The 25,240-nt window shown below is 34.8% G+C and overlaps 1 protein-coding gene across 1 annotated transcript; it reads right to left on the bottom strand.

The window, feature by feature from the left end:
* Positions 1-3,747: 3,747 nt before the first annotated feature.
* apoob (apolipoprotein O, b) lies at positions 3,748-17,873 on the bottom strand. Its single transcript, XM_059327288.1, has 9 exons — positions 17,809-17,873; positions 17,310-17,423; positions 16,126-16,251; positions 15,440-15,472; positions 14,939-14,993; positions 13,991-14,086; positions 11,348-11,439; positions 7,079-7,168; positions 3,748-6,694 (listed from the first exon to the last, which is right to left on the bottom strand). The coding sequence occupies exons 1-9, from the start codon at positions 17,830-17,832 to the stop codon at positions 6,653-6,655; spliced, it is 672 nt and encodes a 223-aa protein (XP_059183271.1). The 5' UTR covers positions 17,833-17,873; the 3' UTR covers positions 3,748-6,652.
* Positions 17,874-25,240: the final 7,367 nt, after the last annotated feature.

Raw genomic sequence — 25,240 nt, 5'->3', positions numbered from 1 at the left:
TAGATCATGGGTCTCAAACTTGCGGCCCGTGGCCCAATTGCGGCCCTCGTGACAATATTTTGTGGCCCTCACCTTGATATGAAAGTTTAATGTGAGTTTTATATGAATGGCACTTTACCGTGTTGTGTGTAGAAGGTCCCTTTAATTACTTTTTCTGGTAATTTTGTGTCTTTTTTGGGGGTAATTTTTTTTTTAAAACAATAATTTTGTGTCTTTTTTAAATAATTGTGTGTCTTTTTTTTAATAATTTTGTGTCTTTTTTGGTAATTCTGTGTGGTTTTTTTTGGTCATTTTGTGTGTTTTTTTGGTCATTTTGTGTCTTTTTTTGGTCCTTTTGTGTCTTTTTTTGGGTCATTTTGTGTCTTTTTTGGGTCATTTTGTGTCTTTTTTAAATAATTTTGTGTCTTTTGGTCCTTTTGTTGCTTTTTTAAGTAATTTAGTGTTTTTTCAGTCATTTTGTGTCTTGTAATTTTGTGTCTTTTTTGTGTCATTTCGTGTCTTTTATAAGTAATTTAGTTTTTTTCTGTAATTTTGTGTCTTTTTTTGGTCATTTTGCTACTGCCTCCAGCTGCTCCCAGGTAATTAGAGTTTGAGACGGCTGGTTTAGAAGATCCTGTATGTGAATGACAGACATAATCCTTTAATATCTCTGCACTCACTACACCCTTTCCTCCTGGTTATATAAAAACAATCAACATTAATTAAAGGATCAGAACTCAAACAGTCATGTTTAAAGTTTGTTACTGTCGCATGTAAACAGCCGTGTGACTCATGGTGGCAAAATGTAGCATAAACAAGCACAGAGGAGGTTACAGAGTGATATACCAACTCTTTATATGTCGTTCTGTTGTTACTGAGCCACAAAGATCAAACTGAAGGCCGAGTTTGAAGCTGGGTGTGGTCCAAGCCACGAAAACTAGCAGGGAGGGACCGCTGCTCTCCACTTTATGCAAAAGTGAACTAGTAGATAGGCCTGTCACCATAATTACTATCTAGACTTATCCTTCAATGTATAAAATAGACTTATCCTTCAATAATACAATAGTTTTTTTTCTGGTCTCAACATGTTGTTGTTTACATGTGTGACTTTTTCATTGTTTTTAAAATAAATTTTAACATAATTTGTTTAGCAAATGTGTAAAAGATTCAGCAGCTTCAACAGGGTACAATACATAACATTTTACATTTTAAAAAATTATAAAAGGAACTTTCAATTTTTGTTAGTATAACTAGAAAACAAAAATCAAATCATGTTTTAAATATAGTCTATCTGTCTATCTGATGAATGAAAAAGCCTTGTATTTAAATTTGAATGTTTGTATTTTAAAACAAAAATCAAATTACCACTCATTTGTTTTTTAATATCCTTTTGTTTAAATGTATTATTACTATTTTTCTTTTTTTTATGTGTTGTTTGTTTGTTCATTGTTGTCTCATTGTGACAAGTACATAGGTCTAAGTGTACTTATTAGTGTGTAAGATAATAAGAAGTTATGTATGTTAATAATGGTAATAATAAGTTTATATACTACATTACTATGTGTTATACATACATATTTATAAATAGTATTGTTGTTATATAACTGAATATAGTAAATTAACATAGGGAGAAGGGATTTAATAAGCTTTGACTCCTTTTGAACAAAAATAAGTGTTGTTTCGTTTTGTATTGTTGTCTTGTATTTATTGTTGTTTGTTTGTTTTTAATTGTTCATCTTTTATTTTGTGTTCAAATAAATTCTCAATCAATCAATCAATCAATCAAAAATCCAATGACCAAAAGATACACGGACCCCACTAGTAGAGCAGTAAAGGAAATGTTCTTCCACAACTGCAAGCATCAAACAATTTTGTTATTTTTTTATTGCAGTGATTCCTCGTCTCTCCCGTCCGATGTTAAACATGTTAAACATGTTAAACATCTAGTTTCACATCAGCTCACTGAGGCTGGACTACATGGAACAAAGAACTGAAACTTAGATAGTTTGTCACCTTAAAGAAGGAAAGAGGGACAGACATACGGAGCAGTTTCCTGTCAAAATATCCAGTGATTCAGAGCTCAGGCGGTAAAAGGTCGTGATGTTGTTACCAGAAGTCTGACCCTGAGCACTAAAAACAATGTGCTGAATGTGCTTTTCACACAGAAAACCTTGAGATATTGTTGCTACTTTGCCGTGCAGTTTTCACCAAGCATTGAATAAAATATGAGGAACTTGCAGACACGCCACATAGTGTTTCTTCTTCCTCTTTGTGGATTATTTGACGTGTGTTTCGAGCGTTTTCCCTTTGACTTAGTTTATTCTTGCTGATTCACTTCCAGGCAGCCAACAGCTGATTTCTCCCCGATTAGTTCATCGTCTTGTGCTGCTTGAGTGTGAAATTTTTTTTTATTGCTGACTTCTTATCTTCATTTAAGTGGTTTTTAAGAGTTCAAATCAATTATTTTCCCAGCCTGACTGACTCAAACAGCAGACAGCGTTGCTTCATATCCTCCGCTCTGTCTGCAGAAACATTACATCACTCAGATAAATCAAAACCAGAGAGAGGGAGGAGGAGATTAAACGGAAATATTCAGTTGAGAGCTCTTGATTCTGGTTGTTTTTGAGCTCATGCTGAGCAGTGAACTCTCTGAAGGTTATATGAGGAAGCTGCAGTGGTTCACCACAGGACGTGACCTCTGCTCACATGATCAGCCTATAGAACAAACAACCTGCAGCCTCACACGGCTCATCACTCCACATAACGTCAAGTCACTTAGATTTATACAGCTCAGTTATATTCATTCATGTTTAAAGAGCTCAGTTTACAAACTATACAGCTCAAATTTTGTCATTTTCAACCCACAAATAATTTATTTAATGGGGAAGAAATGGAAGAAAACTCAGGAAAAACAACTAAGGAGGGTTTTATTTTAACACACCTGTGATAAGATGTTTCTGATTCTTTTCACGGCTCATTTTCTGCTGCTGTAATACATTTTAAAATGTGGCTTTTTAGACACACATGAAGACTTATTATATCTGTACAAAGCTTTTGAAATTAATGTCTGATGTTAAATGACAAAAAAAGTATAAATATATATTTTTTATGTTTTTATTTTTATTTTTTAAATGTTTTTGTTTAAATAACAGTAGTAACATAGTAACAACAAAATAAAAAATAGTTTAAAAATTTAATTATTAAAATATTTTTTAAAAATGTATATAAATATGTTTTTTAAATTATTTATTTTTTTAGAATTGTTTAAAAATGCAATAATATTTTAAACAAGCTGTTGAAACCATTTACATGAGATATTAAGAAGTCATATTTCTGAGAATATTTTTGGTTTTATTTGAATTCTTCTCACTTTATCTTTCTTGCAAAACAGATCTAGATCTTGATGAGGTTTCCTGAATAAATAACGCTTAAAGGGAACAAATGAAGCTCATGTTCAGGTTCAAACGTGTTCAACGGTTTAAAAAAAAAAAAAAATAATAATAATAATAATAATAATAACAGTAACAATAACAGTAACATAGTAACAACAAAATGAAAAATGATTTAGAAATTGAATGATTTGATTTCTTTATTATTATTAAAATATAATAAAAATATAATTTCTATAAAAGTAGTAACATATATAACATATACATTGTTTTATTATTAATTACTTATTATTATTATTATTATTAATAATAATAATAATAAAAATCACTTATTAATCACTTATAAGACAAGAATAAAAAGATGTATTTGCTCAAATAATGGATGAAGAAAGCCGTTTTCTCTGTCAGATGTTAGATTTAATTACATGGCATTAACATAAAACCTTATACATTATATACAGTGCATTATTATTAGACATGGACAACACACACATTCAGATCATTAATCATCATAATATTATTTGGCCCTTTACTGTAGAACTGTGGTATAATAAGCATCAAACTGCGACGTGAATAATTATGATGAGTGATTTTCCTGCAGATATTTTACTGAGAGAAGATGAAACAACTGAGATATCAGATATCAGCTCACAGCTGTCATGGTGTTGAATAATTATTAACAAAGTAATAAATTACAGCTCTCTATAAAGCAGAGGGAAGGCTTAAAGGAACAGGTCGACATTTTATGTAATACACACACAAAAAACACTTTCTCCCAGAGAGTTAGATAACAAAAGTGATGCACTCTTATATCCTTATGATATAATATATATTTAAGGTGGCAGCTAGCAGCTGGTTAGCTTAGCTTAGCATGGAGGCTGAAAACACAGGAAACAGCTAACCTGGTAACTAAACACGCCTACCAGCAACTCTAACTTTCTGAAGCCCAAAAGCAGCAGGCGGGTTTGAAGAAACACAAAAAACATACCATTTATCATAATCAGAATCTGTAAAAACAGAAATAATCATCTACTTTTCAAATTTTCTGGCAGTCCATGAATGAGTCACATGTGACCAATGCTTCTGTTATGAAAAATAACCAAATCTCAGCTTAAAATTAGGATATTTCTGATATGTGTCATTCAAATTTCGTGAAAATAAACCAGATCCCGTTAAAAACATAAATAAACATTAAATTCTGCTCCTCAGAGACTCTGTGAAGACATGATTGATTCTGCTGAGACCAACGGTCACGTGACAAATATTCACTGGGAATCTGTTTACACAGAGCAGAGAGGAGAGGACAGGAGAGGCTGTTTACACAGAGCTGAGAGGAGAGGACAGGAGAGGCTGTTTACACAGAGCAGAGAGGAGAGGACAGGAGAGGCTGTTTACACAGAGCAGAGAGGAGAGGACAGGAGAGGCTGTTTACACAGAGCTGAGAGGAGAGGACAGGAGAGGCTGTTTACACAGAGCAGAGAGGAGAGGACAGGAGAGGCTGTTTACACAGAGCAGAGAGGAGAGGACAGGAGATGCTGTTTGTGAGTTTTTTTCCTGTTGATTTGTGAGTTTTTTGTGAAAAATGTAAATATTTCAATATGTAAAGCTTGTAGAGCCCCACAGAAAAAAAAAATTATATAGATTTAATTTTTACTTGTTTTTTCTGGGTTTTTTTTTATGATTAATAGCATAACAACTGTTGTTCTGCACTAAAGACATCAAGGTTCTTGTTTCCATAGTGGTACAGGACTTGTGTATTGCAGTAAAAAAAGAAGCAGAAAAAAGCCACAGTGCGTAAAATGAGACAGGAAAGAGAGAAAAACGCCCTGAAACTGCTCTCATGAAAACATTTCACACACTAAGACAGAGCCAGGCTAGCTGTTTCCGCCTGTTTACAGTTTTCTGTGCTAGGCTAACTAAGCTGCTGGTTTCAACTTCTCACCAAACTCTCAGCAACTAAATAAATGTGTATTTTCCAAAAGTCTTATAGAAACAGTGTTTGTAACCTGAACCAGATTAAATATGGTGTGTTGTAACTAGAAAACACTCATAAAAGCTGCATTATCCTCTAAATGTGTTATAATTAAAAGCAAAATGTTCCAGAAATGTCAAATCTTTTTCATTAAACTCACTTTCTTCAAACTCTGTTCACGAGTTTTGAGATATTCTGCTTACAAAAAGACTGAAACATAAATATTCTCAGTAGCAGAGACAGAAACTGGGAATGTTTCCTTCTGGGATGCAACTCATTTGCAGTATTATTTTCATTATAGATTAATTTGTTTTGATTGATTAATAAAAAGAAAGGTCAGAAAATAATTTAAAAATGTCCAAGGTGACGTCTTTTAACTGATTTTAACCCAAAGACAGTCAGTTTAGTATCAAGTAAGACAAGAAAAAGACATTTGTGATGCATTTTTGTTTAAGAAACGACCTTTAACAGCCTCTGTAGCAGCTTCACCAAAGAGGAGGAGGAGAAGGAGGAGGAGGAGGAGGAGGAGGAGGAGGAGGAGGAGGAGGAGGAGGAGGAAGTGTGTGTGGCTGATATTAGTAAAGTTTCACTGCAGAAACTGGAACAACTCTGTGACAAACAGCAACTAGAGGAGCTGAGGGATGATTAGAGGAGGAGGAGGAGGAGTAAAGAGTAGGAAGAGGAGCGGGAGGTGGAAGAGGAGGAAGAGGAGGACGAGGAGGAGGAGGAGGGAGGAGGAGGAAGAGGAGTAAAAGAGGAGGAGGAAGAAGAGGAGCAGGAGGAGTAAAGAGGAGGAGGAGTAAAAGGGAAGAGGAGAAGGAGAAGCAAGAAGAGAAAGGGGAGGAGGAGTAAAGAGGAGGAGGTAGAAGAGGAGGAGTAGGAAGAGGAGGAGGAGTAAAAAGGAGGAACAGGAGGAGGAGGAAGGGGAGAAGAAGGAGGAGAATGAATAAAAGAAAAGAAGAAGAAAAAAGGAGGAGAATGAATATAGAGGTGGTGGTCGAGGAGGAGGTGAAATAGGAGGAGGAACAGGAAAAGAAAAGAAGAAGAGGAGGAGGAGGAGGAGAAAAAAAACTGGAATAGGGACTGATGTGAGAAGCCTGCTTCTTGAGAAGGTGTGTGTGTGTTGAGGAATGACTGAAGAGGCAGGAGGAGATTCACACACACACGTTTGTTTGTGTGATGTTGAACTTAAATAAAAGTCCTGATTTGTGGCCGTGTGTGTGTGTGTGTGTGTGTGTGTGTGTGTGTGTGTGTGTGTGTGTTTCTCAGCAGGTGTGTGTGTGTGTGTGTTACTGTGTGTCTTCTCTCCGTCTCAGCTGCTGGAGTCGTTGCTCTCTGTTTGCTCTTTCTTCTCCTAAACAGAAACAAATATTCCATCACAATAAAGGAAAGGCAAGTTTATTTGTATAGCACAATTCAACACATGGTAATTCAAAGTGCTTTACATAAACATTAAAAACAGCAAGACACAATTGAAAACAGTTAAAACAGTCAATTAAATCAGGGAAATGGAAATAAAAATACAATAAGATAAAATAAGATACAGCAGGATAAGAAAAAAGATAAAATAATAAAAAGCAAAAGTCAAACATTGCGTAGTTTAAAAGTAAGGGCAGTAGGACCTACTGGTACTAAACCACATCAGGACCTACTGGTACTAAACCAGCAGTAAATAAACCAGCAACATGCACGGCAAAGATTAAACTTTAAATATGTGGAGAAAACCACTGAGACTCACCTTGTTTTTAGCAAACGGAGGATCTTTCCAGAGCGTCTCCAGGCTGCTGCGGCCCTGCTGAGCCCAGCTGACCGCAGAGTCCCGACCCCCCTGGTGGAAACACAACAAACAACTTTCATTTCAGTCTTTTAACAGTAATGTCACATAGAAGACGTACACAACATCTGAAAGCTGCAAACCTCAACCCTGTAACGTTGTTCTGGTCATAAAGTAGAAATAAACATTGTCTTGTTTGTTTGGATGTTAAATGTTTTATAAAAGTACATAAAAATGGTGAAAAATCCCTCCAAAATACCACACAGACACCAAGACCTTGAGGAACATCATAGAAAAATCCAGTCTGCATTAATATATGACTATATGAAGTCCATTTCCATGCTCAGTTATCTCTCATAAGTTGTTGCAGCAATTTTTGGGTTGATACCATTTTTGTTACACAGATTTGCAGCTAAATTTGACAATTTTTGACGCCTCCAGAGTTGATAAAAAATGATCAATGTGGTATTTTGGAGGGATTTTTCACCAAGACCTTGACCCGTTGCAACAATTTCCAAGTTATACCATTTGTTACACATATTGGTGCCGGATTTTGTGGTATTTCTACTGAAGAATATAATAAAAATGGACAAAAACCCTCCAGAATATCACATCAAGACACAAAGACCTTGAGGAACACCGGAGAGAAAATCCATGCTGTGATCTGGGTTCAAAATCCTTTGACTTTTTGTAGATTTCTGTATTTTCTTGCGATTGTATAGTGAGCACTTGTGTTGTTTAGCTGCTGAGAAACCCCCTTATTGTCAACATCCATAGGAAACATCTACCCATTATAGAGTGTAAAGGTTCATGAGGCTGTGATTATCCTAGAGGTCACAGAGGCTCATTTTATACACTGAGCTCTAGTTTCACTGAGCGAAAATTGGGCTCACTGAATCCTTAAGAGTCTCATCTTTCCAGACATTTTTAGGTAACCCTACATGGGATCATCATAAAGTGGGCATGTCTGTAAAGGTGAGGTCATGTGGACCCATAGAGCTCATTTTCATTCAAACATCTTGAGGTCAGAGATCAAGGGACCTGGGCCTGCCAGTTTTTCCCTCTTTATAATTCAGCCTGACTTTGGAGTGTTATTCAGCTTTCTTCCCTCAGGCTTCCACTGTTTAATACGATCAGAAACACAGGCAGGCAGCTGGGAAAACAGCATCTGTGCAGACTTGAAGAAGTTAACCAAGGACACACATATAGGTGCAAACCAGTCAGCCAATCAGAAACCACTCAAACTGTTTTTCATGTGTGCACATCTACAAGTACTAGCGAGGCTCTGACCTGCTGGTTTACTTCAAAGAGAAAAAGAAAAAGCCATAAAACCAATGCAATCTTTTTCATTTAAATCCTATAGATCAATGTTTTGACAACATTTAAAACAAGGTTTTCCTCTGAACAACTTTCGCCCTGCTCCAAACTACCAAATTTTTATTCTTTTGGGGCATTTTAACCCTTTAAATGCCAGTTTGATTACACAATGTCATATATAATAAATCATTTTTGGCTGGGGCATTTGTTTTTATCACAGCCTTGGATATGTCAAATATTATGAACAAAATCTTTGAATGTTTGGTAGCTATGAGCAGGGCAGAAACTTTCCCCATGAGAGGTTTATGCAGAGAAAAGAAGAATTAAATCTTTATTAATCTGTAAAGTTTTTATATCATTTTTTTTTAAAGTGGACATTTTTGGCTTCAATGGCCTTAAAGGGGAGTAAATTAAAGTGGGCCTAAAGGGTTAGAGCGGTTACACTCCAAAATACATTCACTCTGAGCCAATGCATTGAAATTTGGTTCAAATGTGCATTTGTCTAACTGAATAACAAAGTCTGTCGAAGTCTAAGACTTAAATGCTGGAGGGGGCCACAATTTTTCATGTTCACTACCACAGGGCCACATATAGGAGCGTGCACTTAACCAGATATGATGAAACTGCAATTTTAAATATGTTTACAGTGCAGTCACTTAACATATTTCATGCTCAAATGCAGTGTAGAACAGTATAAATAGGAATACAAAAGGTTTGAAGCAAATAAAAAATAACCACTTACTCTGATTTCTTTTTTTTTCAGTGCAAGAACAGCAGACCAACATTAATTGCAAGAAGTAATTTTGTGCATTTTTACACAGCACTTTTAAGATTTCATGCTTAAATGCATGTAGTTGTACTGAGGGCCACTTCAAGTGAGGGTGTGGCCCGTATGTGGCCCCCGGGCCTCCAGTTGCCCATCCCTGCTCTAAGATATGAAACCCCAAAACGAATCGGTTTTATGACACCTCCCTGTTTTTGGACTTGCAAACAAAAGGCTGTTTTTTATCTGCTCGGCTCATGTGTTTTCATATCTGCCCTGCCGCCCGGCTCATCTCTCATGTGTTGCAGGCTGAAGTGTGATGGCGTCAGGGTGTGTCTCTGCATGCACTTGTGTGTGTGTGTGTGTGTGTGTTTTTCCTCTCTGGGTGGAAGTACAGTGAATGAGGCAGACATCAGTGGAAATCAGAAACACAATTCACAGCCAGGAGTTCCTGCAGGGAAACTCAACCCTTCCCCAGCAGGAAGCGAGTCATATATCAAACACACACACACACACACACACACACACACACACACACACACACACACACGCACGCACACACACACACACACACACACTGGTGAATGGCTGAGACCGGCCTGGAAAGTTTTCATCTACGTGATGTCCGTCTGAGCTGATAAGAAACAGTTTACGGGGCGAGGGTGTGATTTTCCTCACCGGTTTCCCGTTAAATTAACTCTCCCAGGATGAACTTTGTGGCTCAAAAAACACCTAGCAGGAATAATTTGAACCTTTTTGAAAATAAATAAAGTAGATGTATGTCAGTGTTGCTGCTTTCACAGCTGCTTCCTGAGTTTATTTCAGTACAGAGAGGAAGATTAAATAAAGAGGTGAGAACAGATTCAGAGCTTTAATCTTTTCTCTCTTTGATGCTGGAAGTTTTTGCTGACTTCAGATAATCGGAGTTGAAGTGTCTTGTCATGTAAATAAAGTCTAATGTGGATAAATATAACCAAGTGAAACAGTCTAAGTAGTTAATAGTTGGAACGGTCTGTTTAGCTGTTACCAAACAGCTTTAGATGCAGGAGTCCAAGGAAATCACTGCACTACAATTAAATTAATTTAAAGTAAATTATATAAATGAAAGTAAATTTTGTCAATTAAATTAATCTTAAGTTAATTATATAAATTAATGTACATTTTATGAATTAAATTAAAGTCAATTATATAAAATTAAAAGTTAATTATATCAAGTTAATTATTTTATATAAACTAAAGTCAATTTTATAAAAATTAAATTAATTCAAATTAAATTCTAAAAATGAATTTAAAGTACATGATATAAAGTAAATCACAGTATATTATATAAATTAAAGTAAATTGTATTAATTGAATACATTTAAAGTAAATATATAAAGTAAATTACAGTATATTATATAAATTAAAGTAAATTTTATTAATTAAATGAATTTGAAGTAAATGATATAAATTCAAGTAAATTTTATTAATTAAATGAATTTGAAGTAAATTATATAAATTCAAGTAAATTTTATGAATTAAATGAATTTGAAGTAAATCATTTAAATTAAAGTCCATTTTATAAATGAATTTATTTAAAATAAATTATATAAATTAAAGTACATTTTATTTATTGAATGAATTTGAAATAAATTATATAAATTAAAGTAAATTTTATGAATTAAATGAATTTGAAGTAAATCATATAAATTAAAGTACATTTTATAAATGAATTAATTTAAAGTAAATTATATGAATTAAAGTAAATTTAAAGGTAATTGCATTGATTAAAGTTATACAGATGAAATTTAAGTAAATTATATGAATTAAATATATTTTAGAAAATTACATCAATTAAAGTAAATTATATGAATTAAATATATTTTCGTAGATTACATCAATTAAAGTAAATTATATTAATTATTAATTCATTATATCCTTGACTCTGGTTGCCGAGAGGCAGGTTCACCCTGGACGGTTAGGTTCAGCTGTGAACAACAACAACAACTGAAACTATTTGTTGTTTATTATTAAACGAACAGAGCAGGGCGGGTCACCACATGCCACGTTACCACAAGTCTCAACAAGACAATTTCCCACACATTCAATGCATTCTATGTCTTTTGTATAATGCTGTTAATTTGCATGATATACCTCAATAAAAACAAACACACCTTGAGTAGCGACGCAGCCTGCTGAGGGTAGAACATGGAGGCCGTCAGAGCCATGAGGCCGACAGGAAAAACCAGCTGCTTCACCCTGGAGCCTGAACACAACACGCAAAGGTTTGTTAGGCTGGAGGAGTCGTGAACCGATGTGACCCGTTTCCTCTTTACCTTTACTTTATGCACGCACGGTCTTTAAATATTCTGCTCACACACAGACCAAGAGACAAATAAAAAAGACAGAAAACATAAATATATATAACACTAGTCACGTTCCCTTACAGGATGCAACTTATTTGCAGTGTTATTTTCATTATAGATTCATTTGTTTTGATTTATTAATAAAAAAGAAAAGTCAGAAAATAATGAAAAAGTTCCAAGGGCACGTCTTTTAACCGAAAGACAGTCAGTTTAGAATAAAGTAAGATAAGAAAAATTAGCAAATTCTTACATTTGTGATGCATTTTTGTTTAAAAAAATGACCTTTAACAGCCTCTCTGTAGCAGCTTTACCAAAGTGTGTATTTTCCAAAATTTTTTATAGAAACAGTTTTTGTAACCTGAACCAGGTGTAAAATATTGTGTGTTGTAACTAGAAAACAACCAGAAAAGCTGCATTATCCTCTAAATTTGTTATGAATAAAAGCAAAATGTTCCAGAAATGTCCAATCTGTTTCATTAAACTCACTTTCTTCAAACTCTGTTCACGAGTTTTGAGATATTCTGCTTACAAACAGACAATAAAAAAGACTGAAACATAAATATTCTCAGTAGCAGAGACAGAAACTGGGAATGTTTCCTTCTGGGATGCAACTTATTTGCAGTATTATTTTCATTATAGATTAATTTGTTTTGATTGATTAATAAAAAAGAAAGGTCAGAAAATAATTAAAAATGTCCAAGGTGACGTCTTTTAACTGATTTTAACCCAAAGACAGTCAGTTTAGTATAAAGTAAGACAAGAAAAAGACATTTGTGATGCATTTTTGTTTAAGAAACAACCTTTAACAGCCTCTGTAGCAGCTTCACCAAAGAGAAGGAGGAGGAGGAGGAGGAGGAGGAGAAGGAGGAGGAGGAAGTGTGTGTGGCTGATATTAGTAATGTTTCACTGCCTGTTCGAGAGAAAACACTGCAGTAATTTAAATTCTACTGATCAATGTTTTGACAAAATTTAAAACAAGGTTTTGCAGTTTTCTGCTTCTGTCTCAGATATGCTGTTACACTTCTGTGCAATATACATTATTATATTCTAATCATCTAGTGATATTCTCAATAGCTTTAAATGATTCTTTGACCCAGAAAATGTAGATTTTGACACCAAGATTAACCTTCTAAGTGGCTTGGAAGATATATTGGTTCTCATAGATTTTATATGGCTGCCATCTCCGGTTTGCAATCTTGATGAAGTGGCTTCCATCAAAAATTATGGAGATGGACAGCATGTAGGAAAAATGTGGTGTTTTTATGCTATTAACAGCAGCTCTGATCATATCACCAGGACACTTTACTTTAGAGCTGCTGCAGAAAGTTCCATTACACCATCGTAGTATTATTATTATTATTATGCAGAGATCATGCATCTTCTTGAAGCCACACTAAATAATATAAATAGGTGTTTTTTGTCTGTGTTTTAACATTTGAGTGCATGTTATGATGCTTATTGCTGCAGTCGGGTGCAAAGGCTGTTAAAGAACCTCAATAACCCCGACAGGTTCAGCTGCTGCAGCTCTGAGTGCAGACTGTGTTGATAAGTAACCAAATTAGTGCCGTAAACTCCAATGACTAACTCTCCTTCACCTCACATATCTCTGTCTCACCTCTGCTCCCCTTCCTTCATCTCTCCAGTATCAATCAACAATCAAAGTGAAGGTGAAAACGGTAAAAACATCATCAGATTTTGCAACTTTGACAACAGTCATGTGTGAGGAACACTTCTGTCAGGAGACTAAAGTATATCGACGATCAAAACTGTGATATTTTCATCAAATTCACAAATAAAGTTCAAGTGTTAGCACTTGTCAGATCCTGTACAATAAATAAATTAAACTCCGGGCTCCTCAGCAGAATGACTCGACTGAGACCACACAGCACATTTTAGTCAAATTTTCATAAAATAAATTATTAAAGGAATTCAACTTGCATTCTCTATTCTCTATTTTTTTTTTAAGGATTTATTACATTATAACTGTGTTGTATTGCAAAAGACATTTTGAGCTATCCTTACTAATAGCTATAACTGTGCTGTTTCCAAGTTATACAAACACACAGTCCAATTTCTGCAACTGTTTTCTTTTAAATCTGCACGTTTTTACAGTTTTTAGACATTTTCCCTTCAAAATCTACAAGAATAAAAAAAATCAAACATTTACTTTCTTCTGTATAGACTTCCTTTACATCCCTTTCCATTTCAGAAATTCAGGACTTATTTATTGCTGTGAAAAAACAAAGCTACAGTTAGTAAAAGAAATGTGACAGAATTAAAAAAACGTCCTGAACACGGTTCAGGTTCAGAGGGTTGAATATCTCAGGTTTTCCAACTTTACTGCCTGGCGCTCGCTTGTTATCAGCCTGTCTGCCGCCCCTGACCTGATTCCTGAATGCAGGTCAGTGTGTGTGTGTGTGTGTGTGTGTGTGTGTGTGTGAGAGTAGTTACCTTTGGCCAAATAAAGCCCCAGGAAGCCAGAGAAGCCCACCACCCCTACACTGGGGTAGAGGTCAGGAGGGGGGTCACTGAGGAACTGATAAACATCTGAAACATAAACAGACGGAGGGAACTGAGTGAAAACCACAGACGGTAGAGGTGTGAATCAGCGTATCGGCCCCATTATACCATTTTATCCCGATACTTGAGTCATAATACGATTTTAAGCATTTTGCGATATGGTCAGTATTGATACACTATATTGTGATTTAACTGTTTAACTGCATTTTGTGTCCACAAAATTAAATTCAATCAAGAATCGTTTTGTCAAATCAGAGAAAATTCTCAGTCTATTCATCTCACTTTAGTCTTTTTATTTCTCCACAATGAGAGTCAAACCCACAGACTGACCAACAAAGTGATATCAGTTCAGTTCAGTTTGACTGAATAAACATGTTGGACGACAACAACTGCAGCATTTTATCAAACTTTCACAAACAACAAACTTCACTGATCTCAATTTATTTCTAATAAAATCTAAAAAAAGGTCAAACTTTGCAGCGTTTTTTCAACAACTTCTCAACATGATATCGTGACGTACATGGTGCCTATAGATTCATTAGATCTTCTAGTTTCATCTTATTTAGATTATTTGTTTCCTTTCTCTGTTTTACTTTGTTAAGAGCCCTGACCATGTATAATGTTGATGTTTCTCCCACAAGTGACGGTGCTGTTTATTGGAAAAAAAAAAAAGTCTATAAAGTGTTCTATCTCCAGTTTATTCCTAAAAAGTTAGCTATAGCCTCCGGAGAAATACTGTGACAAAATTGATACTTGGCGGCCATGAATGGATAGAATATTGCCACGCAAAATATGCTGTTTCAATTTCAAAACCATACCCTCTTTAACTCAGGAACAGTGAACAAAATAAAGTTTTATATTCTATTTTTAGATTCTCACCTGTGACTGTTGTTATGGACGTGCTGATTTTGGGCTCCACAGTCTTATAAACTTTCTGAGGTCCAAAGATCAACGAGAGAGAGAGAGAGAGAGAGAGAGAGAGAGAGAGAGAGAGAGAGAGAGAGAGAGAGAGAGAGAGTTTGTAAACACAACGGAAAAACAGAGCTATACTTATCATCATGCACTATAATAAAGAATATATATTTCAAGATCTTCAACCATATATGCAACTACATCTGTTATCTGTATTGTAAAAAAACATGATTGATTGGACCTTTAAAATCTAAATTAAAAAGATTATTCACAGTAAGCACACTCACTACAATTATCATAAGGAGGCTGATGTTAAGTTTGTTTTCCCAATAAATATCACTTGACTAGCAGCACATAAAGTTTAGTTATTAAACAACCAAACACGTGAATGTTAAATAACAATCTTTTCCATCAAACCCAAAATAGCAACAACATAGAAAATAAATATCATTTTTACATGAAACTAACCTCAACTTTCTCCATTACAGCTTGACCCGTTTGCTGCAAAGAAAGGACAAAAACATAATGTTAATGTGTGGATATAGCAACACAAAACACAGAAAAAATGAAATTTGGATTTTCAAAAATATTGCTTTTTTTATTCATTATACTTTATCTTTATTTGGATTTATTTATCATATCCCCATGACAGTTTCCTTTAAACTGGGTTACAATAGTTATATTTTTTTTATTAATTATTATTTAATATTTAACATCTTGCATATTCAAAAAGTTCAATATGAAAATGCCTAAAAAAATAAATAAGTTGAAATATTTATAATAAAACACCAATGAGATATATATATATATATATATATATATATATATATATATATATATATATATTCTTATATCTGTGATCTGCAAAGCCCCCCATCAGCCTGATCTCATTTTATTATTATAATTATTATCATCTAATTTTACATTTATTTCATGTAAAAGTGTGGCTAAGGCTACTGTGAGTCGAGACTGATTGGAAACATTTGAGATTTTAGTTGGTGGAGTTCTGCAGCGATAAAGGAACCAAAACAAACACCTGAGCATCTCCACCCTTTAATTCAAGCACGAAAAGTATGTTCCAGCCCAACCCAAACCCAATCGTTATGCTATTAATAAACGTCTTTGTTGACAGTTTCGTGACAGGGTGAACACACCTGGCACTGGCTCGTGTACGGTTCTGCCAGTTTCCTCAGAGACGAGACGCTCTGCTCCAGCGGCCCGGCCTCCGGCTCCACGTACTGAGCCTCTGGGGGCTCCGGGCTGGTGTACAACGACGGCAGCTGGAACACAAACAACCAGGCAAGAATCAGTGTTGAGGTATAATCACAATATTCACTGAAAATATGTTAAATTCTGCTCCTCAGAGACTCTGTGAAGACATGATTGATTCTGCTGAGACCAATAAGTCACGTGACAAATATTCACTGAGAATCTGTTTACACAGAGCAGAGAGGAGAGGACAGGAGAGGTTGTTTACACAGAGCAGAGAAGAGAGGACAGGAGAGGTTGTTTACACAGAGCAGAGAGGAGAGGACAGGAGAGGCTGTTTACACAGAGCAGAGAGGAGAGGACAGGAGAGGTTGTTTACACAGAGCAGAGAGGAGAGGACAGGAGAGACTGTTTACACAGAGCAGAGAGGAGAGGACAGGAGAGGCTGTTTACACAGAGCAGAGAGGAGAGGACAGGAGAGGCTGTTTACACTGAGCAGAGAGGAGAGGACAGGAGAGGCTGTTTACACAGAGCAGAGAGGAGAGGACAGGAGAGGCTGATTACACAGAGCAGAGAGGAGAGGACAGGAGAGGCTGTTTACACAGAGCAGAGAGGAGAGGACAGGAGAGGTTGTTTACACAGAGCAGAGAGGAGAGGACAGGAGAGGCTGTTTACACAGAGCGGAGAGGAGAGGACAGGAGAGACTGGGAACATGGAAATACTCCAATATGTACAATATGTGGAGACACAATTATATTTTTATAATATTCATGACACTTGAAAAAGTGTTGTTTTTATTTATCAGAGAAATTCATCTTGCATTTTTTCTTTTTTTTATGATTTATGTCTTTATAACTGTGTTATTCTGCACAAAGACATGTCTGAGTTGTTCCCACTTCTAGCCATGATTCCATGGAGCTGCAGGACTTTTATATACTGCAGTGAAATACAAAGCCACAGAGAGCAAGATGTAATAACTGGTATTGCAAGCATGACTTTCTCTTGTAGTGGAGTATTTCCCTGGTGTGATATTAGTACTTTTACATGAGTAAAGTATCTGATTACTTCTCCCACCGCTGCAGAGGACCATGCATGGTCATGACCAGTCAGTTATTGATCACCTCCTCACCTCATCGATGCTCAGAGCAGGCTGCAGGCTCTTCTTCTTCGGCTCGCTGGCAGCCAGCAGCACGGAGCCGCTCAGCAGGCCGCTGAGCCCCGGAGCGGCGACATACAGCGACACCTGGTGGACAACCGGCACAACACACATACACACACACACTGCTGGTGATGATGAAGCTAACTGATAAAGCGTTATGTGAGGCTGTAATTTTAACTAAAACACTTTAAATAATAACTAAGATAATATAAACCACATCAGGGAAGTTAAACTTATTCAAACGTCGCGTAAATAAAATGAAAAAAGTAGCATTCACTCTGTTAGCAACATCAGCTAGCTACATGCTAACATTAGCAGTTGACTAATTTAGCGACATTTGACGATCATTTTAACGTTTAATTTCACTGTATAATACTATACATATATTCCGCACTATATGGCAGCCACCTTTTAATGAGTACATTGTGGTGAAGGTGATAAAAAGGTCAAAAGCGTTAAGAATAGTTACCAGCTTGACATATGACATTCTCATTCAGGAGACTTTCGCTTTCTACGGCAAGCCGGAGGAGGCGTGACGTACTAGACGCATGCGCATTGTTACTTCAGCTGTCAGAGCAGAAAGCGAGATAATATTTTATCTATTTTATTAATGCAAATGCTGCATATAAGGGTATTAAAATTATTTCAGTAAACCAGAAAATTATATAAAAACAGTCTGTAATTTACATATAGTTTATGCTTATTAGTCTTAAAATACTTTGATGTTAATATGTTTTCAAGCTTTGCAAAGTCAAGAGCTTGGAACTTATTCATTTTTCTTCATTAAATTTGCCCTTTTTTAAATCAATTTGTATTTATTTCTATCTTTCAAATACTCATAGACACTATAATTACTGTTCACATTTATTATTGATTTATTATTTTATAATATTTTATTTGTCATATTATATTTTTATTTCATATATATTGTCATTATATTTATTCTATTCTATTATACATTTTTTTTAATCATTACTAGTTACTATTTTTCGTTAATGTAGTTTCCAAATTGAAATATTAAGTTATTTTCTATACAGAGACACAACAGAAATTTGTAAGAATTAGATTTTTATACTTTATTTGTATTCCCTATAAAAAGGTTAATAAAAAATAATAGTGTGTTAAAAATGTTATGCTTTAAAGACACTTATTTAATTGTATTTGTTGTAAAATACTAAATTGTATCTTTTAGTTTATTATAATTCATGTCAATACCCATCATTTTTTATCCTTTACCAATTTTATATGTCTTTTTAATCTTTTTGTTAAATTATTTTTTGTGTGGCTTTTATTTAATCATTTTATTTTTTATTACAGCTTTTAAATCTTGTCATTTTTATTGTTTCACCTTTTTTATATAGGAAGTTTTTTTTCTTCACTCTTTTTCTTACTGTATTATAGCATTTAAATCTATTTTATTACACTTTAGGAAAGAGTTTGATTTTATACTTTATTTGTATTCCGTATAAAAAGGTTAACAAAAAAATAAGTGTTAAAATATTATGGTTTATAGACATTTAATTAAACATTTCTTTATTTTATTATATCAAAGCACAAACATATATACATATATTTTTATATACCCTTTATACATTTTATGTCTGTCTTATTTTTTTCAATTTTTAATGTAGCTTTTAATTCATAATTTTATTTTATTGTACTCTTTAAATCTCATTTGTCATCATTTTTGTTGTTTACCTTTTTGATGTATGACGTTTTTTTCTTCACTCTCTTACTGTATTATAGCATTTAAATCTATTTTATTACATTTTCATCATTATCATCTTACGTGCATGTCTAAAAATGTTTGTTTTTCTTGTATTTTCATTTTTTTTACAGTTGACACTTGTTCTTGTTGACTATCAGCTATCTATAAATATATATATCTATATCTTTTTGAACTGCACTCACATGTATGAAAGGTTTTAGTACAAATGAAGTTTGAGTCAGAAACAAAAAACACACACAGGGACATAAAACCACTCAGCAGTCAGCTGAAAGTTGACCAATATGAACATTTATTTCTGGAAAGAAGTTACAAATCGTTTCCAAAGAGTTTCTACTCAGATTATAAGATATGTTAATCTGATTTTACTTTCTTTTTCGGATACAGTCGTTGCAGCAAGGTATGTTTTTTTATTTTTAATCCTCTATTCTGTTTTCCTACTGACAGACTGAAGACTGGTGGACTAAAGGATGCTGCGCTATGACTGAATGTGCCATAAATCAGGACAGTAGTACTTCATCGGTTACACGTTTCTTCTTTTTAACAGCAACATGAGAGGAGGAAGAGGAGAAAGAGGAGGAAGAGGAGGAGCAGCGAGAGGCAGATGTGATGTCATGAGATCAGCTGCAGAGTAAAGAGACACACAGAGGGACGAGGAGATAAATAGGCCTGTTTCCTCCTCTGACAGTGTGATCATGGCTGTTTGTCACATTTCTGAAGCTTCTGGAGTTCAAAAATGCAAAAATAAATTAGGAAAATAAGATCAAACTTTTGGCTTTTAAGATTTAAGATTTAAGAACTATAAAAACAGTCAATTTGAGCAATAAAAAAGATTGAAAGCGGGAAAAAAGGTATGAAATTTAGGGGGAAATACAGTTTGAGAGCAAAAATAGTTTATTTCCCTTTTCATTTAGAATTCATTATCTAATTTATCTTACCAGGTTTTAAAAAGCCTGACTGATTTATCGGGCAGACGATATTATTGGCTGATATTGGCCTATTGAAGGCAAATCAGCATCTACAATATGCACCATATAATAACAGCATATAATGCAGAAAATAATGCCCCCTCTGTCACAAATGACAGAAAATGAGTTTTGAACTGATGGTTAAACAAAACGAGACATTTGCAGATCTTACTTGATTTTTTTTACATTTTATTGACTAAACAATGAACCCATTAGCACCTAAAAACCTGGAAAAAAGGCTTCCAACTGTGGAAAAGGAGCATGTGAATGCATCATGTTATGGCGTTAGGTTGATGGTAAGAAGTTTAGAAAAACTCACTTTATAGTCCTAACCTTTTGGACATTTCTTCAGATTTTTGTTTAGCCACTTCCAAAGAATCTAAAATTACAGACACAAATCAGTTCCTGATATAATAACCGTGTTTTGCTCTCAAACATTTCCCCCCTTTTGAAAACAAATAATGACGTCCACAGTGAAACACACATCTGGTCTCTGCTGAGGAGGCGTTTAACGAGGAAACGTACAGTCTGAGACTTCTACCAGTGACACGGAGCGTTGGAGATTTACCCAAATAAGACAAAAACTGCAGAACAGTGTGAAGCTGTGAGAAGAGTGGACAGCAAGGAATTAAAAGGACAATACCGGAGCGTTTTCATATCAGATCCCTTAAAAACATGCTGAAATGAGTCAGTTTAACAGCAGGTGAGTGACAGTTTGCATACAGGAGAAGTTGCTGTAATAAGTTAAAATGACACCTCCTTCATCGAGAGCCAACTAAACGATAAAATACTTCCATTAGAGGCTGAAACCTTCGTCAGTTTTTGAAGAAAGAGCGTTCTCAAAGCATCCAGTCTTTAGCCACATGCAGTGCTGCTGCTGCTGCTGCTGCGGAGGTGGACGGGACCAAACGAGGGACAAAAAGTACAAAATTCACAATGAAACTCTCGTAATAAATAACCCTAAACGACTGTTTTACTGCATAGCTCGGTGAAAGCAATACTTGAGAAAATAAATAACTTAAATAAACGGCTGACAGACAGACAGAACTGCATCAGTATGTGCTCTAGCCCTTTTCACAGTTGGCTCATGGAAAAAAACAATACAAAAATCATAATAAAAATAAATATCTGGAGGTCAGAAAGGTGGGGCTGGTGGTGGGAGCAGGAGCAGGGTCAAGGCGCCGGGCTGCTGAAGCGATACAGTACATAAGACAACAGAACGTTTGTTAAATGACTTGTTGGACGACTGGAGCGCTCCAGGTGACAGAACGGTGTCTGGAGTTAACTCAGCTGGCTGGAAACGCTGGTAAACATTCAGCTTTGGTGCTAAAAATCATCTAAAAACACTGGCTGGCTGGTCTTGTTTTTGAGTCATTCACAGCTGCTTTCATTTAAACACACTGAGCTTGGTTTTGTACATGACAAACATGAAATATGTCAGATTGATTTACAGGTAAATAAACAATGAGCCTCATGCAAGAAGCAGGTGTGTGAAGAGAAGTAACACGTGTGAGCGATTTAAGAAAGTTTGTGGTTTTTTTCCACCAGTTTTACTTACAACTCTCTCTCGGGATTGAAATATTATTGTCTCAATATCTTGAAGAGGTTCATTAGGCCTACTGATATAATGTTTACACTGTTTCTCTATACAAGGCCAATATAGCAAAAACTAACTAGTTTGCTATATTGGCCTTGTATAGAGAAACAGTGTAAAGATTAATGTCTTGAATCAAGAAAAAACTAATTTCCTGAAATTTTAGTGACTTAATCTGAGTGAGAGTGGAGTTTAAATATGATTCTGAAATGAATGAACGTTTGAGACACTGAATTTTAGGTCTTCATTAAATGTAAGCCATAGTCATTATAATTAGAAGAAATTAAAATAAATTAAGACATTAAATGTTTCATTCTGTGTGTTATGGATCTATATAATGTGTTATTTCCACTTTTTGAATTGAATTACTGACATAAATTAACTTTTCTATCATTAATTTATTGAGACGCACCTGTTTTGGTGCAGCAACAAGTCAAAATCACAAATCTGAAGTTCTTTAAACAGATTTCAGTGTGTTGTTTAAGCTTAACTTAATTTAAGAGCTGATATCTAGACATTTAACATGGTTTTCTTGATAATAACCAAAATCATTATCAATAAAACCATATTAAATGTCAAGATATCCACTCTTAAATGAAACTCTTATGAGCTATTTGTGTTGTTATCATTATATTTTTTTAATTATGGCTTCACAATTTACAGTTTTGTTTATAGGATCTGGTTTGTGCAAACTAAATATTTTTGCACACACTAAAGTTCTTTAAACAGAGTCCATATAACGACTTAAAGCTCATGAAGACATGAAGAGAATTAGTTGGGGAAAAAAGCTTGCAACTGTGGAAACGGGAGCATCAAAGGAGCATGTGAATGCATCGTGTTATGGCAATATTAAGGCCACTGATTATCCTTTAACAGGCTGAAACAAGTGATTTGTTACCAGTTTAGTAAATCAGACTGGGAACAATCGTACAAACAGAAAAAAATATATGAAACTATTCCTGCATGAGGCCGTATGTTTCATAAACATTTTCACTATCTGCATATTTCATGTTGATTTCAGAAGGTTAACTCCAGACACGGCACATGTCTGCATGCTGGAACTCTGCAGCTGCATTCAAGGTTCGCTGGTAAAACGCTGCATTTACACCCAACAGCCACAATAAGAACCAAAAAATAAAGTGCAGGGAATGTGGGTGAAGCACTGCCAGTGACTAGACGGATCCAGAGAAACTTCTTCCTTTGCTTGCATGTTAACCCTCCTGTGCAGTCCAAATCATCTGCATCTTACCATCAATATAGGTTCACTTTCACAGAATTGCTTGAAATTTTCAGCATATGTGCCCCTCTGCATCCTTTATAGATAATGTAAATTTCAACTTTCTTCATACATTTTTACGTGTTTTATTAATTTATATAGCACCCATGGTCCTCTGGGGTCAAAAAGGACCTCATTACATTAGATTATTGGTCAAATTTAGTCAAATATACAAAATTAGGCCTTATTCAAAACATAAGCTTCACTAAAAGTTGACATAACCTACTCTGTGCATTCCCATCAAGAAATCCTTTTTTCCACAATTAATATTGAAAAAAAAAATCAGGTTTTATTACTTTTTTCTGTTGAAATGAGGCCTAATTTTGTATATTTGACTAAAAATAATGGAAAAAAATATGAAAATTAAATATCAATTTTTTTTCAACTTTTAAGGTAATCCATGGCCAACACATTGATATATCATTTTCATATTTTTTCATTATTATTGGTCAAATTTAGTCACATATACAAAATTAGGCCTCATTTCAAGAGAAAAAAAGTAATAAAACCTGATTTTTTTTTTCAATATTAATAGTGGAAAAAAACAATGTTTTGAATGAGGCCTTATTTTGTATATTTGACTAAAATTGATATATAATTTTAATATTTTTTTCATTATTATTGGTCAAATAATAATGAAAAAAATATGAAAATTATAAATCAATATGTTGGTCATGAGTTACCTTAAAAAGGTAAAAAAAAAAGTTGGTAACAAATTGATATTTAATTTTCATATTTTTTTCATTATCATTGGTCAATTTTAGTCAAATCTACAAAATTAAGCCTCATTTCAAGAGAAAAAAAAGTAATAAAACCTGAATATTTTTTCCAATATTAATAGTGTAAGTTAATAGTTAATTTCTGCATGTCCTAAAACCAGTCTAATGTCACGGGGTCCTTTGTGGCCCCTGAGGACCCTGGGTGTATAGTCGACGGGAGGATACACAAGGGTTAAAACCCGGCGGTGGACCAGAACCTTGAACCTCGTGAACCTTGTAGTGTTCAGTTATTTTACCCCTCAATCATTCACACACACACACACACACACACACACACACATATGATCAGAGGAAGGGGGGGGAGGGGGCACAGAGAGACACGGTGATGTCATATGAACATGAGCACAGTATGGTGGATATCTGGGAGTAAAGAGCAGAATTGGGACTAAAAAGCTGGAACGCACTGGAAGCGAGTTTGTGACTGGTTGATGGGAGTTTTTGCGGCCGGTAGCAGATCGAAGCGTCTCGTCTAACAGTCTGCTTTACAATGAGCTACACTACAGTAGATATACTGTTATATTCTGGTTATATACCTGATTGTATGCTGTTATATACCTTATAGGGTGTTTTTCAGATTGTTTGGAGTTGCTTCCACTAAACTATTTCTTGATTATTGACATACAGGAGCTTTGTTTGCCTTTAAATACACTAACGGAGGCTGTGAAACCTTCAGGATGCACCGATCAAACACTGATATCAGGCCGATACTGACTCAGAAAGCTGCACTGGGTGTCACTGATAATACAGTTTTGACCAATATGTTGCTGCGTTTAAAAAGGTTTACACTTTAATTGTAATTCCTGTTTATTCTGAGGACTTTTTACCAAGTTGCTGGCACTTGTTTTACTATTTTAATAAGAAATAACTATTTTGAAATGCGTATCTACAGGCATGGAAACAATTATTAGACCACCTTGTTTTCTTCAATTTCTTGTTCATTTTAATGCCTGGTACAACTAAAGGTACATTTGTTGAGACAAATATAATGATTTAAAACATTTTCCATGGTTTTCTTGATAATAACCAAAATAATTATCAATAAAAACCATGTTAAATGTCTAGATATCAGCTCTTAAATTTAACTCTTATGAGCTCTTTTTGTTGTTATCATTATATTTGTCCAAACAAATGAACCTTTAGTTGTACCAGGCATTAAAATGAACAAGAAACTGAACAAAACAAAGGTGGTAAAATCATTTTTTCCATGACTGTATGTATTTAGAGTTACATTGTGGTGTACAAAGTTAGAAAACAGTGTTAATGTCACTGTCGATGGCACACAGCTTATTAATTAATTATTATTAATTGATGGGCCCAGGTTTCAGTATTGGCTCTGTAAAAGTCCCATCGATGCGTTCCTAAAGAAGTCTCAGCGCGCAGGCAGAGAAACGTTATGCAGGTTGGTAAGTTTGTCAAAAGTGTCGATACTTTTCTGATTCCACGTTTAAAATTATTTGAATTCTACATTTGATAATATAGAAAAGTAGTGAAGCTATTAAAGTCCCCAGGCTGTTCAGATGAATCCACTAACTGGTCCTCTGTAACCTGTGGCTGTTAC

Source organism: Centropristis striata, chromosome 23, assembly GCF_030273125.1.
Source record: "Centropristis striata isolate RG_2023a ecotype Rhode Island chromosome 23, C.striata_1.0, whole genome shotgun sequence".
Lineage (NCBI taxonomy): Eukaryota > Metazoa > Chordata > Actinopteri > Perciformes > Serranidae > Centropristis > Centropristis striata.
Note: the sequence above shows the minus strand (reverse complement) of the source record. Positions and strands in the feature narration are given on the sequence as shown.